General features: G+C 36.2%; 1 protein-coding gene across 1 annotated transcript in view; it reads left to right on the top strand.

The window, feature by feature from the left end:
• The window catches only part of Agbl3 (AGBL carboxypeptidase 3), a 71,672-nt gene extending 58,777 nt beyond the window's left edge, over positions 1-12,895 (top strand). The window contains 2 exon segments of the mRNA XM_047562097.1: positions 12,474-12,648; positions 12,650-12,895. Of these exon segments, the coding sequence (XP_047418053.1) occupies positions 12,474-12,648; positions 12,650-12,895 (421 nt within the window).
• Positions 12,896-16,592: the final 3,697 nt, after the last annotated feature.

Here is a 16,592-nt window from a genome sequence, read left to right as displayed (position 1 = left end):
CAGGATAAAGTAAGGATAAGTAAAAAATGAGAAGATCACACATTTGCTAAATTATCTTGGACATGAATCTAAGTTTGGACTAGGTAGAGACTAGTTAATGTGCTATTACGGCTTACAGAATTATCATACTGAAGCATTTAACATCTGAATGCAATTATAGAACTGGAACTTGAATTGTTCTGCTCTTCAGCCAAAATGAACCAAGGTCTAGGTGGATTACTAATCAACAGCATGTTAGCAAGATGATTTATGTCCCTTAAATTTATGTTGGGTCAAACGCTGATCAGAATTCAGATATGGAAGAACAAATCTCATGTTTTGCATTCCATTTGGCAATAATGAAAATTCTTGAGAAAGATTTCATAAATCAGAAGGTAGTTGGAGAGATTTAACTCCAGATGAAGTAGACACATTTTCACTATTCTTCCTACTAAAAACAATTAAAACCCTCAGATATTACATATAAACCAAATACAACTGTGAAGTGGAGAAAAGGAAATGGACTTGCTGGGGACTTCAGGAACCAAGTAATGACACAGTGGTGTCAGCATTCCGGAAACATCAACAGGCACAGACACACACACAAAACTCCCACAAAAGCCTAAACTGTATAACCAAAGAACCAGGGAAGTGATAGCTAACACGATAGAAAACTTTTAGACAATAAGCTCTCTACCCCAGCTAAACACCACTGATAAACTGGTCACACTCCCATCCAGTAAGTAGAAGCCATGTGAGAGGTGTAGACTCTTAGGTCTACACTTAGGGTGGGGTTAAAAAAGGACAAGTAGAAGCCAGAAACTACTCCACTGACCTATAAAGAGCCCCTTCCCAGAAGGTGTCACTGGAAACCACATAGGGAGCCTGGACTTCCAACTCATTGGACAGAAATGAGGTGCCATTGGGTTGGTATCAGAAGAGGCCTAGTGGAGAGTTAGGACTTTTTACCATGTCCCACCAGCAATGAAGCAACCCCTATCTCTGTCAGTGAAGGTTGCACAAAGAGATGGAACTTGTACACCTGTTCAACAGAAGTTAGGAACTTCTTCCCTCTGATATCCACAGAGTCCAAGTAGGGTACCTGGACTTCTGCTTCCATCTAGTGGTAATGAGGTCTTATCCCCCACTTCTCTTGTTGGAGCAGTCACAAAGATCTAGCTAAAACAAAGTTTAAATAATATCCAGAGTCTTCTGATAAGAAAATGTACATGTTTTAATCAGAAATAAACCATCATTTAAAGTACCAGGAAGATCCAAAACTAATTTTAAGAAGACAATTAGTAGTTTCAAATGATAATATGACAATGTTTTAGTCAGCTTTTTTGCTGCTGTGAATAAAGAATCTGACAGAACAATTTTAGAGGAGGAAAAGTTTATTTGGGGGCTCATGATTTCAGAGGTGTTAGTTCATAAAAGGCTGGCTCCATTCCTCCAGGCTCAAGGTGAGGCAGAACATCATGGTGGAAGAGTGTGGCAGCAGCTTACATGGTGATCAGGAAGCAGAGAGTCAACTTGCCAGATACAAACATATACTCAAAGCCACGCACCAATTCCCACCTCTTCCAGCTACACCCTCTGTTAATCCCTATTGGGATTAAATCACTGATTGGATTAAGACTCCTACAATTCGATCATTTGTCCTGTAAACCTTCTTGCACTGTCTCACACCTGAGCTTTTGGGGGACACCGCATATCCAAACCATAACATTCTGCCCCTAGCCCCCAAAAGCTCACAACCATCTCAAAATGTAAAATACATTTTTTCCATTTCCAAGAGTCTCCATAGTCAACAGTTCCAAGATTGCTCAAAGTCCAAGTCCAAAGTCTTCCCTGAGGCCCAAGGCAGTCTTGCATTGTGAGCTCCTGTAAAATTTGAAGCAAACTACAAGTATCCAATATATAATGGTACAGAGTAAACATTTCCATTCACAAAATTAGAGGCATAGAAAGAAGGAATAGGACCAAAGCAAGACCAAAATCCAGCTGGGCAATCAAGTCCTGTAGCTCCATGTCTGGCACCTGGGGAACATGGCATCTTGATGTTCTCTCCAAAGGGCTTGTGGCCTTGCTTGTTGCAGCCCAAGTGGCCTTTCTGTTGGCTTGTCTCTGCCCAATTCCTGCAGCTTTCCTAGAATGATGTCCCACGTTACTGATATTTCTTAATATTGGGGGTCTCCACTGAATCTTCAGCTTCCACATCTCCACACTTTGACTTCTCAGGTGGTGCCCATGAGGACTCCAACCCTGCTGCACTTTGCCTGACCTTCCAGGCCTTCCTTTGAAATCTTGGTGGAAGCCTTCATGACCCCCTAACTCCAGCATCCTGCATTCCTGCAGAAGCAGCACTACGTGATTGATTCCAAGTTCTGCCACCATCTCAAGCAGTAGCAAAGCCTCCAGGAATCCTTGCAGCAGCAGCCTCTGTGTGTCTGGGTGGCTGAGCACATTGAAAAAACTTCCTAGGCCTACTTGTGCAAGAAGGGCACTCCACTGGACTCTTCTCGAGAATTTTCACCTTCACTCCTTTGAACTTGAGATGGATGTGGTCTTGCCAGCTCCTGCGATGCCCTCAAGCCATCTTTCTTATTGTCTCTGAGCAAAGTCTTCTGCATTTCTTTAGTGGCAGTAACATCTTTAACAACTGCAACTTTCTTAGCCCTAGTTTTACTCTGGCCTTTCAAGTTCACTTTTTCCAAATCTTTCTGCTCTGCTTTCTGCTCCTGATTATCACAGTAAATTTGGCTAAAAACTTCCAGCAATATCCATGTCACCATCTGAATGCTATGCTGCCGAGAAATTGCTTCTACCAAATTAAGAAATCCAAATCTAAAATCAGCCTCACAGGAAGTCTCTGGACACAGGCAAAATGAAGACAGCTTCTCAGCTAGAACATAACACAAATGACATCTACTCCAAATTCCAATAAAGTCATCCTGTGAACCCTCTTGAGCCCTGTATTCATTGTTCCCAGCCCTACTGGCTTTCTGGTCTTCTGAGCTCCCACCAGAATTGACCATTGAGCTCAGCTTAAAACAGCCTAAAGCATTTCCAGTTTGTGTTGTTAAACATCTCAAAATTTCTCCCACCAATTCCAAAAAGCTCAAAAAGTTTCTGAACCACGTGGTCAGGTTAGACACAGCAACCACCCATTTCTCAGCACCCATTTCTGTTATGGTCAGCTTTTTTGATGCTCTGGCAAATGACCCAACCAGTACAACTGTAGAGGTGGAAGAGTTTATTTGAGAGTTCACGGTTTCAGAGGTCTCAATCCCTAGACAGCTAGCTCCATTCGTCAGGGATCCAGGTGAGACAAGAACACCATGGCAGAAGAGTATGACAAAGGGAAGCAGCTTACATGGTTATCAGGAAGCAGAGAGTGTCACAAGCCAGATACAAATATATACCCAAAACCACACCCCAATTCCCTCCTCCTCCAGCCATACCCTACCACTTCAGTTACCACTCTGTTAATCCCTATCAGGGAATTAAATCACTGATTGGGTTAAGATACTTACAACCCAATCATTTCTCCTCTGAACCTTCTTGCACTGTCTCACATGTGAGGTTTTGGGGGACACCTTACACCTAAACCATAATAGACAATAATGTTAGAATTTTCTAAAATTTTTAAAACAGCCATGATAAAAACTACTTTAACAAACACAGTTGAAACAAATGGAAAAAAAAAATCAAGAATCTTAGCAGAATAGAGATGGAGATAGAAGGAGAGAGATAGAATATTAAAAAGAACCAAATTTAAAAACTTAAACTGAAAAGTACAATAACTGAAATAAAAAGGTCAGTAGCTGAGCACAATAGCATAAATGAGGTGGTGGGATAGAGGAAAGCTTTTGTGAACTGAGAGAAACAGAAAAATAAAAATTATCTAACATCAGAGAGAAAGTAGAGTTAAAATAAAATGAGCAGAGCCTGGGAGGCTATAAAGTAAAATTTTTTTATTCATGTTATCCAAGTTTCAGAAGGAGAGGCTAAAAAAAGACAGGGATGCAAGTGAACTCAAAGAAATCATGCCTGAAAGGTTTGCAAATTTGGCAAGAGATATAAACCTGCAATCAAAAGCTGATCAAGAATTCAAAGTGGATCACAGACCTAGGCATTAGACCAGAGATCCTGCGCCTACTAGAAGAAAATGTAGGCCAAAATCTCCATCGTGTCAGCTTAGGAACCAACTTCCTCAACAAGACTCCTGTGTTAGCACAATAAGTGAAATCAAGAATCAGTAGATGGGATGGCATTAAACAAAAAAGCTTCTTCACAGCAAAGAAAATAAGAATGTGAAGAGAACCTACAGAATGGGAGGAAATCTTTACTACATGCACCTCAAATAGAGCATTAATCTCCAAGATATATAAAGAACTCAAAAAACTTAACACCAAAAAAAAAAAAAAATAGCCCAATCAATAAATGGGCAAAGGAACTGAACAGGTACTTCACAGAAGAGATACAAATGGTCAACAAATATATGGAAAAATGTTCAATATCAACATAATGCAAATTAAAACTATACCGAGATTTCATCTACCTACAGTAAGAATGGCAATTATCAAGAATACAAGTAACAATAAATGTTGGTGAGGATGTGGGGATAAAGGTGTGCTCTTACATTGCTGGTGGGACTGCAAACTGGTACAGCCACTCAACTGGTACAACCACTCTGGAATGCAGTATGGAGATTCCTCAGAAAACTTGGAATGGATCCACCATTTGACCCAGTTATCCCACTCCTTGGTATATATCTAAAGGACTTAAAATCAGTATACTGCAGTGATACAGCCATATCAATGTTTATGGCAGCTCAATTCACAATAGCTAAGCTATGGAACCAACCTAGGTGCCCTTCAACAGGTGAATGGGTAAAGAAAATATGGTATATGCCATAAAGAAGAATGAAATTATGGCATTTGCTAGTAAATGGATGGAACTAGAGACTATCATGCTAAGTGAAAGTAGCCAATCCCAAAAGAACAAAGGCTGAATGTTCTCTGTGATATGTGGATGTTAACACACAATTAGGCAGGGGCAGAGGGGGAAGGCAGAATAGAAGTTCATTGGAGTAGACAAAGGGAATGAAGGGAAGGGAGGGTGGATGGGAATGGGAAAGCATTAGACATAACTTTCCTATGTTCATCAGTGTAACTCCACATCATGTACAACTGCAAGAAGGGGATCCTAATTAGAATAAGTTATGCTTGATATATGTATAACATGTCAAACTACACTCTGGCATGTAGATCTAAAAAGAACAAATTTTAAAAAGTGTTTTTTCTGCATCTGTTGATGTGATCATGGGATTTTCTCCTTTACTTGATTAATATGATGAATTACATTGACTTTTGAATGCATTTCTGACTAAACCTAGTCATGATTTTTTTAAAAAAATCAACTGAAACTGCCAAAGACATATTAAGTACCCAGTGAGAAAAGCAATTTTTAACTTTTGACCTACAATTTCATACTCAGTGAAACTATTTTCCAAGAATGATAATAAAATAAAAACATTTTCATCAAAACATATTAAGACAAAATCTAAAGCATGTAATTCATGGTAAGAAAATCAACCCACAAGGAAGTTCTGGTAAATAAAAAAGAATTGTGAATAAAAATAGTAAATATGTGGATAAGTTTAAATAATTATCAATATAAATAATTAATAATAATAAATAAACATGAAAAAAAAACTGAGCAAGCAACTAATAGGATACGCCCAAAAAAATCATACCAAGACACCAGAATAGAATTTCTGAAAACTAAATAAAAAGAAAAAATCTTGAAAGGCATCAGAGAAAAATAATAGCTTTCCTATAGGGAAAAACAACTTGAATGATGGTGGTTTACTCATCAGAATCCATGGAGGTCAGAAGTGCGCAATATTGCAATAGTTGAAAGGAACCATTGAACTAAAATTTTATACCCAGTGACAATGAAGGAGGACCCAAGAAATGTTCAGATGAAGTAAAACTAAGAGTCTTTCACCAAAAGACCTACTCTAAAAGAATGGCTAAAAGGATTTTTCTAAACAAAAAGAAAACCACAAAAGACTATCAGGAAAGAATATGGTAAGCAAATATAGAGGTCAGTATAATGGGTGTTCTAAATTATGTTTGTTGAAACAAAACTTATAACACTAATGTACTAAAATGTATTTCAATGAAATACTTAAGGCAATTGTAAATGTGAGAAGGTAAAGGGTCATAAAGGGAAGTAAAGTTTCCATATTCAAACTAGTAAAATGACATCACCATTAGATTATGATGTTGTGCATACGTAATATAAGGTGTAGAGCAAGTTCTCAAGAGGCTATTCAAAGAAATATACTCGAAAACACTATAGATAAATCAAATGGAATTCTCTGTTCCCATCATCCACGGGAAGGCAGAAAAAAGAAAAAACAGTGAACACACAGAAACAAAAAAAGGTGGCAGGCTTTTTGCCTTATATCAATGATTATATTAAATGTCAATGCTTAAAATAAAACCATTAAGGACAGATTGGCAGAATGGATCTAAAAACATTATTCAATGATATGTGGTTCACACGAAAGTCATTTCAAGAATGAAAATGTAGGCAAGATAAAAACAAAAGGATAAAATAAGATAGATCATGCAAACATTAATAAATGAAAGGAGTGACTATATTAATATTCAATAAAGTAAATCTCAAAAGAAAGAAAATTATCAGAGACAGGCACATTACATAATTACTAATAATCCAATACACTAAGAACACATAGCAATCTTAAATACGTTTGCTTAAAACTACAAAACTGCCTGCGAAGTATGTAAAGCAAAAACTGGAAGGAGAAATAGGCAAATCCACTATTGATTCAAAAAGTAAATGGAAAATATGGATACTAGGGAATTCAATTAAAAAAATCTAATAGGTAATTAGAAGGCACTCCACCCAACAACAGCATAATACACATTCTTTTCAAGTGTACACAGAGAGTTACCAAGATAGACCAAAAACTGGTCATAAAACAAACCTCAATAGTGAAGATAATTTAAACAATACAAAGTGTATTCTGTGACCACAATGGAATCAAACTAGAAATCAATAACAAACAGAATGTAGGCAAGATACCCAAATATTTGAAGAATGAACAACACACTTCTGAATAATTCATGATATAAAGGCAGCCTCAAAGGAAATAAAAGTATAAAATGCATGAAAATGAAACTACAATATATCAAAATTTGTGGGATACAGCTAAAGCGGTACTGAAAATGGAAATTTATAGAACTAAATGCATGTGCAAAAAAGAAGAAAAACTTCAAATCAATACTCTTAAGTTCCCCACCTCAAGAACTTTTAAAAGGAAGAGCAAATAAACTCAAAGAGAAGAAAGGTAATAATAAATATAAGAGCAGAAATCAAAAACAGAAAAATGACAGAAAATCAGTGAAACAACTGGTTCTTTAAAAGATCAGTAAAAGTGACAACCCTCTATCAAGACTGTCAAATAGGGCTGGGGAGATAGCTCAGTTGGTAGCGTGCTTGCCTTGCAAGCACAAGGCCCTGGGTTTGATCCCCAGCACCACAAAAAAAAAAAAAAAAAAAAAAAAGACTGTCAAATAAAGAAAACAAATTACTAACAGGAGGAATGAAACAAGGGATATCACTAAAGATAAAAAGCATAGTTGAAAACAATACAAATACAACAATTTACAGAAAATAGTTTCCTCAATACACACACTCTCTTTGTCTCTCTCCCCACCTCCCCCATAACTCACTTAATATGAAATAGAATATTTGAATGCCCCTATAACTATTACAGAAATTGAATTCATAGTTTTAAACTCCTAAAAGTAGAATATCCTGGCCCAGATGGTTTCACAAGAAAATTTCATCAAGTACTTAATACCAATTCTATACAATTTTTTCCAGAAAATCAAAAAGTAAGTCTCAGTTCATTTCGTGAAGCTACCATTGGCCTGATACCAAAACCAAAGACAAAAAAAAAAAAAAAAGGAAAGATACAGAATGAGATCCCTCATAAATAGAAAAATGTTTAACAAAAAAAAAATTAGTAAATAGACTCCAGTGTTGAATTTAAAAAGAATTATACACACCTTGGTAGTGTGATCATTTCAGGAATTCAAGGATGGTTCAGTATTTTTAAAAATCAAGTACACATCTGTAATGCCAGTTACTTGGGAAGCTAAGACAAAATGATTTCAAGTTCAAGTCCAGTCTGGGCAATTGAGCAAGATCATGTCTCAAAATAAAATAAAATAAGGGCTGGGGATGTAGCTCAGTGGTAAAGCACTTGCTTAGTGTGCACAAGGCCCTCAGTACCCCCCATAAACACACACAAAATCAAGGTAATCTGCCATATTAGCAGGCTGAAAATCAAAACCCACATGATCATATTAATTGGCACAGAAAAAATTTGACAAAATCCAATGCCTATTCATGGTAAAAATTCTCAGAAAAAAATAGAGAACTTAGTTTGTCAAAGTCCACTTTCACCACTCATATCCAACATTGTGCTAGATGTTATAACCATTGTAATAGGCAAGAAACGAAGCATACAGATTAAAATGAAAGGGAGAACATGGTCCCTGTTTATAAATTATGTTATTCTCTATGTAAAAATATCTCAAGAAGTTTATTAGAGAAAAAAAAAAAAAAACTCCTAGAACTAATAAGTTCCTCTGGACTTCAGAATATAAGATAAATGTACAATACTAATTATATTTCTGTATGTAAGCAATGAACTTGTGTACATCAAAATTACAAATATAATACCATTTTCAGTCCCTCTCTCATAAAAATGAAATATGGTGTTGGAAATTTACTAAGTAAGTGTAAGACTTGTATGTTGAAAACTATACAATATGAATAGGAGAAATCAAAGATCTAAGTGCATGGAAAGAAACAGCATGTTCATGGGCTGAAAGACTCAATACATGAAGATGTCAGCTCTTCCCAAATTGATATACATGTTCTACACAATTCTTTTCAAAATCCCAACAAGACTTTTCCACAAATTCACTAAAATAGCAAAAACAATTTTGAAAAAAGGATAAGTGGGAGGAATCAGTCTGATCTCAAGACCTGTTTTACAGCTATAGTAATACAATGTACTATTGGAGGATGAATGTATATATATATACATAAATAGAACAGGGTAGAGAACCCAGACATAGGCCTAACTAATTTTACAAGAATGCCAAAGCCAGAAGGCTGAGACAAGAGGATCACAAATTCAAAGCCAGTCTCAGCAACTTAGCAAGGCCTTAAAGCAACTTACTGAGACCCTATCTCTAAATAAAATATAAAAAGAACTGGGGATGTGGCTCAGTGGTTAAGCACCCTTGGGTTCAATTCCTGGTACCAAAAAAAAAAAAAAAAAAAAAAAAGCAAAAGCAATTCAATGAAGGCAGAAGGTCTTTTAATAAAACAATATTGAGATAATTGGGCATCGATAAGTCAAAAGGTAAAACTTAAACTCATACTGTATACAAAGACTAATTCAAAATAGATTATGACCTTAACTGTGCAACACATAACTATAAAACTTATAGAAAAAAAAATAGAAAACTTTCAGGAACTAAGGTTGAGAAAAGAGTTCTTAGATTTGATAGCAAAAATATGATTCATGAAGTGAAATATCAATAAATTGGGCTTCATCAAAATAAAAATGTTTGCTCTGTAAAAGACCATGTTGAAAGTATAAAAAGACAAGCTATAAAGATACGTGAAAATACTGGCAAACCACATAATCAAAATACTTTTATGAGCTAAAGCAATCCTTGGCAGAAAGAGTGAAGCAGGGCGTACCGCAATACTAGATCTTCAACTCTACTACAAAGCAATAGTAACAAAAATGGCATGGTATTGGTACCAAAATAGAAAGGTGGATCAATGGTACAGAATAGAGGACACGGACACAAACCCAAATAAATACAATTTTCTCATACTAGACAAAGGGGCCAAAAATATGCAATGGAGAAAAGATAGCCTCTTCAACAAATGGTGCTGGGAGAATTGGAAATCCATATGCATCAGAATGAAACTAAACCCATATCTCTCACCATGCACAAAACTAAACTCAAAAAGGATTAAGGACCTCGGAATCAGACCAGAGACCGTGCATCTTATAGAAGAAAAAGTAGGTCCAGAGCTTCAACATGTCGGCTTAGGACCAGACTTCCTCAACAGGACTCCCATAGCACAAGAAATAAAAGCAAGAATTAATAACTGGGATAGATTCAAACTAAAAAGCTTTCTCTCAGCAAAGGAAACTATCAGCAATGCGAAGAAAGAGCCTACAGAGTGGGAGAAAATCTTTGCCAATCATACTTCAGATAGAGCACTAATCTCCAGAATCTATAAAGAATTCAAAAAACTCTACACCAAGAATGCAAATAATCCAATCGACAAATGAGCTAAGGAAATGAATAGACACTTCACAGAAGATCTACAAGTAATCAACAAACATATGGAAAAATGTTCAACATCTCTAGTAATAAGAGAAATGCAAATCAAAACCACCCGAAGATTCCATCTCACCCCAATTAGAATGGCGATTATCAAGAATACAAGCAACAACAGGTGTTGGCGAGAGTGTGGGGAGAAAGGTACACTCATACATTGCTGGTGGGGCTGCAAATTAGTACAGCCACTCTGGAAAGCAGTGTGGAGACTCCTTAGAAAACTTGGAATGGAACTACCATTTGACCCAGCTATCCCACTCCTTGGCCTATACCCAAAGGACTTAAAATCAACATATTACAGAGATCCAGCCACATCAATGTTCATAGCTGCTCAGTTCACAATAGCCAGATTGTGGAACCAACCTAGATGTCCTTCAATTGATGAATGGATAAAGAAACTGTGGTATATATATACAATGGAATATTACTCAGCCATAAAGAATGATAAAATTATGGCATTTGCAGGCAAATGGATGAAGTTGGAGAATATCATGCTAAGTGAGATAAGCCAATCTCAAAAAACCAAAGGACGAATGATATCGCTAATAAGTGGATGATGACACATAATGGGGGGTGGGAGGGGTTAGTGTTAGGGCTAGAGTTAGGGCTAGGGAGGGGGGCAAGAATGGAGGAAGGAAGACTGTATAGAGGGAAAAGAGGGGTGGGAGGGGTGGGGGGAAGGGAAAAAAATAACAGAATGAATCAAACAACATTACCCTATGTAAATTTATGATTACACAAATGGTATGCCTTTACGCCATGTACAAACAGAGAAACATCATGTATCCCATTTGTTTACAATAAAAAAAAATACTTTTATGTGGATTAAAGAATTCTCAAAATTCAATGGTTTTAAAATAAACCATTTTAGAAAATGGGCAAAAGACATGAATAGACATTTCACCAAACAAAATATATAGGCGTTACATAACTATGTGAAAAGATGTTCAACTAGCCATTATGGAAATGCAAATTAAATACACAATGAGCTAGTACTGCACATCTATCAGAATGGCTAAAATTTAAAAAAACTGGGCACTTGCCTGACATGTATGAGACCCTGTATGGGTTCAACCCCAGCACCCACTCCCCAAAAAAGCATCACACCAAATGCAGAGAAATTGGATTACTCATGTATTGCTAGTGGGAACATAAAATGTTTCTTTTAAAGTTAAATATGTAACTACCATTTTACCCAGCAATTACTCTCCTGGAAATTAACCCCAGTGAAATAAAGGCTTAAGTTTACACAAAAACCTAGACACAAATGTTTATGCAGCTTTATTTGTAATAGCCATAATTGGAAACAATCCATGTGTTCTTCAGTGATGAATCATTAAACTGTAGTACCTCTATGCCATGGAATGGTGCTCAGGAGTAGCAAGGAATGAACTAATGTTATGCAGGATTACCTGGCTGGATCTTCAAAGAGAATTATACAAAATAAAGCTAATTCCAGAAAGATATACACATTATGATCCCATTTATATAACATTCTTGAAATAAGATTGTATAATTGGGATGATAGATTAGTGGCCACCAGGAGTTAAGAAGGGGATGGGCAAGGAGGAAAGTCAGTACTGAATAAGCACATGAGAATAGTTTTTGTCTTGACATCAGTGTCAATATCCTGGCTGGGATATTGTACTATGGTTTTGCAAAATGTTACATTTGGAGGAAATTGAGAGAAAGATATGTGAAATCTTTCTCTATTATTTCTCTCAAATTAAAAAGTTTAGAAGCTGGGTTCAATCCGCAGCACTGCCAAAAAGATTGGAAATTTTAAGTAAAATATAATTAAAATTCTATGGTTAAAAAATAGAATTTTAAAGAAAACCTGAGAGAACTGAGGTGGCTACCATGAATAATTTACAAAATCTCCCTTTCTTGAAAAAAAAAAAAGACTTCCATCTTGCAAGATGGTGATCTCTACCTTGACTCTGTAGTCTAGGACTTGGTAGTCTAAAGTGAGTACATGTTGGGTAAAAACTCACATATCCGTTTCTTTTCTAGACTAAAGCCAGCTACTTGCATAAATGTAAAGAAATACAACTCATCTTGGACAGCATCCCGAAATCCTCCTTTTGTAGCCCGAAGGAATCTTAGGACAGATGCCTCACAATGGTTCCAGCCTGTGCCCCAGAGGTCACTTGAAAGTTTGTCTCCTCTCAAAGGCACCAAGAAGAGGAAAAAAACATTCTCAGATCTGGGCCACAAAGACTGAAGACATGAAGCTTCTAAGCAGCAAATGGGACACTACTCCCTCAAGCTTTGAAATGGTTGCAAATATAAAAGATCAGAGTCTTCAAGATGAAGACCCCAACCTGCAGAACTCTAAGCAGATAGTTCCTCATCTAACCAAAAATAAGGATGAAAGACCACATCAGAATGACAGACAACTCACCTTCCATCTGAGGTTTCAAAGGGATAATTAATCTCACTGCTTGCTTGCTCTGAAAACTGAATGAAAGATGACATTTGCTGACGTAGTAAAAAGAAAACAAGACAAGCCCTTCCTTCCCTATACCTCCCTCTTCACGGGCATATGCAGATGCCAAACTACAAATTCTAGATATCCCATATTCTTTAATGGGAACATCTATCAGATATTTAAAAAGAAATCCAGAGAAAATATAGAAAATTTAAAAACACTAAAGATATTTATATTTAATTTTTGTCAACATGAAAAAACAAATTCTGAACTTTTGATTTCTTCCAGAATTACTTATGCATACAGTACCAAATAACTAAGAATGCAAAGGAGACATGACAATGTTCTATCACTAATTTTAACCTCCCTATTAGGCACTTTAATCAAACAGTCAACATCATTTCCTGAATTTCTGTTATATGGTTGATATGCTTAGAATCACTGATGATATAAAAGACATTTCTCCCCACCAGAAGAATATCATATAATTTTCCACATATGACACAAATGACTAAAATGATTACAGAGGAAGTGCATATGTTGTATGTTGCTATGTTGTACACCTCCACCCAGTCAAGGAAATGCCAGGTATTAGAAGATGACAGAGTGGCACAAAATGGCATTGCAATGCATATATTATAGGTTAAAAGTCACTTTACCTATCAAAGTTGAGCAAAGGTGTAAAATATTAAATGTACAATTTCTCTTAAAACTGATGAGTACATCAGCTCTAGAGCTGAACATGTCCAGCTATTTATGCATGTGGACACTGTGGAACAAATTCAGCACCTCACATTCTGTCATTCATAAGGCACCATGGACTGGGAGGAATTCCTTTAAGACAATGCAGAGAAACAGATCAGGCAGGTAAATCGGGATGGATGTAGCACATGAGAAGAGTCAACCAGTCCTGGGTCAACAGTGGCATCCAACATAGGATGCCACTAAGTAGGACGAAGGTCAAATAAATTAGGTACATGATAGGTGCAGGCCCTAAGCCTATTAGGGTTGGGTGGAACCAGGAAGATCTCGTTGGATGATCCGCTGTCAATATTTTCAGTAGCTGAAGAAGATTTAAGAAAAGTCTATTGTGATATTAAAAGAGTAAATATTTTTTAAAGAGTCTTGACCATAGACTTCTTGAGACTTCTTCAGTGTCTGATGGGAAACAGTTATCTTCTGGATAAAACAGACTGTGCTTTGGGGGTAAGTATTCTGGCCCCCAGAGGGGCCCTCCAACTTTTCACCCCCAAATTCTTATTCTTACTTACTCTGGGGCAAGAGTACAGGTCTGCTCCCTCCCACATGCCTTCTTCAAGGGGGGTGCTCAAGCTTGCTAAAGTGGTAGGATAATGTTCTCAACCATAGCATTTATCTAGCTGACATTAGGACAAGTAAGAGCTCTCAAAATTTAATTTTGCCCTTATTCTCATAGGTCAAAAAGTAAGCTCTGGGGAAATCTTGATTTTTTTTTAATTCAGTGAAATATCTATCACTTGGACCATCAATTGTCTTGAGAGTTTAGGATTATAAACTATAGAGTTGAGTATCTTCATGAATAATAAAGTAATAAACCAGTTCCTTGGAACACAGAAGTGTAGAGATATTTCCTTAGCAATTTTACTTTGATTCTCACCCATAATTGCTCTTCCTATATCTTATTTCATATTAATCCTTGATATGATGCTTTCCCTAGAATAGGAGAGTATGTAGGCCACTTCCTCACTCTGCACTTTATTATAATGTTTAACTTCTACTTTTCTGAGTATGCCACACTCTTTCATAAAGGTTATTCATTCTCTTTACTTGGCATCCTCTTCCCCCTAGTAGTTTACTGGAAATCCTCTACTTCTTTAAGAATAAATTTAAATGCTATTTTCTGTAATAAACCTCATATAGCCCCAGGAATTTTAAACAGATATAATTAATAGGCTGAGTTCTACTTGGATTAGTAGACACCATGCAAGAACAGATGAGTAATATATGAAGAGAGATTTAAACTCCAAGAAACAAATATAAATTCTAGAAATTAAAAAAAGTACTGTAGTAGAATGAATGATGAGCTCCTCAATAGATTGTTCACAAGTGAGGAAATAATCATTAAGGTTGAGGAAATATCAATAGGAACTGGGAAACAAAGGAATGAACAATACAAAATATTCAAGAACAGTATGACAGTTACAGAGTATAACCTATAATGGACAAATTAGAAGTAAAAGAAAGGAAAGTAAGAAATACTGGAAGCAATAGCAACTGAGAATTTCCCAAAATTAATGACACCAAACCAAGAATCCAGAATTCAGAGAACACAAACATAAATACCAAAAATTCTATGTGTCATACTCAAACTAAAGAAAATCAAAGACCTAGAAACAACACCTTGCATATAGATGAGCAAGACAAGAATTACTTCAGGCTTTTCTTCAGAACCCATGTAACAAAACACCATGGAGTGAACTGCTTAAATAGCAGGAACTTCTCTCTCACAGTTCCAAAGGCTGGGAGGTCCAAGGTCAAGATGCCAAGAGATTCAGTGTCGGCAAGGGTTCTTGCCTTGGCTTACAGTTGGTGGCCATCTCGTATCATCACGTGGATGACCTAATTACAGTTATCTTCCAGAGGCCCCAGCTCCTAATACCATCACATTGGGAGTTAGCTTTTCAACATATAAATCTGGAGGGACACATAACAACCACCAACCTAGAAATCACTATCCAGTGAAATTGTCTTTCAGTTGAACCTGTAGAAGAAATAGATTTTCTTAGGCAAAAATCAAGGGAATTTTTCACCACTAAGAGAAAATGTTGAAAGTTCTTCAGAGAGAAGAAAAATTGTACAAGTCAGAAACTCTGATATACATAAAGGAAGAGCAATAGAGAAAAACAGACATAAAATATCTTTTTCTTAATTGATAAAATATAACAGTTTTTTAAAGAGAGTGAACTGGGGATGTAGTTCAGCGGTAGGGGGCTTGCCTAGCACACATTATTATATATAATATATATATAGTATGTTATATATATATATTATGTATATATATATACACACACACACATATATAAAATAATAACAGTGTGTTCAGAAATTATCACATGGATAAATTAAACAAATAGCAAGTGAGCAGGAATTGAGAGTATGCTGTTAAAAAGCACTTGCATTATACAGGAAGTGATCGGTATATTATTATTTAAAAGAGGATTTGGTTTTGTTGTAAATTTGATGTACTGTACAATGGTGAAAAAAAGCATAACTGATATAATAAAAGGAAAAGAGGATGCTGAAAACAAGAAGAGGTACAAAAAGAATGGAAGACAAAAAACAAAAGCAGTAGATAGAAAACAGTAACACATGGTAGATATTAATCCAATGACATTAACAATCACTTTTTAAAGGCAATGGTCTAAATACAGCAATTATAAGACAGGACACTGTCAGAGTAAATAAAAAGGCAAGTGCTTTAATATAAAGACAGGTTTAAAGGGATGAAGAAAGATATGCCATGCTAACACTAACTGAAAGAAAGTTGGAGTAGCTTTGTTAATTTTTGGCAAAGCAGACTTCAGAGCAAGAAAAGTGATCGAGGTCAAAGAGGAGTCAGCTCTCAAAGATGATATAACAATTCTTAATGTATGTGTGTGCACCTAAAAACAGAGCATGAAAATAGATGAGGCAAACATTGAAAAATAGAAGTCCATTGTTAT

Source organism: Sciurus carolinensis, chromosome 8 (assembly GCF_902686445.1).
Source record: "Sciurus carolinensis chromosome 8, mSciCar1.2, whole genome shotgun sequence".
Classification (NCBI taxonomy): domain Eukaryota; kingdom Metazoa; phylum Chordata; class Mammalia; order Rodentia; family Sciuridae; genus Sciurus; species Sciurus carolinensis.
This window is presented reverse-complemented; position numbering and strand designations above follow the sequence as displayed.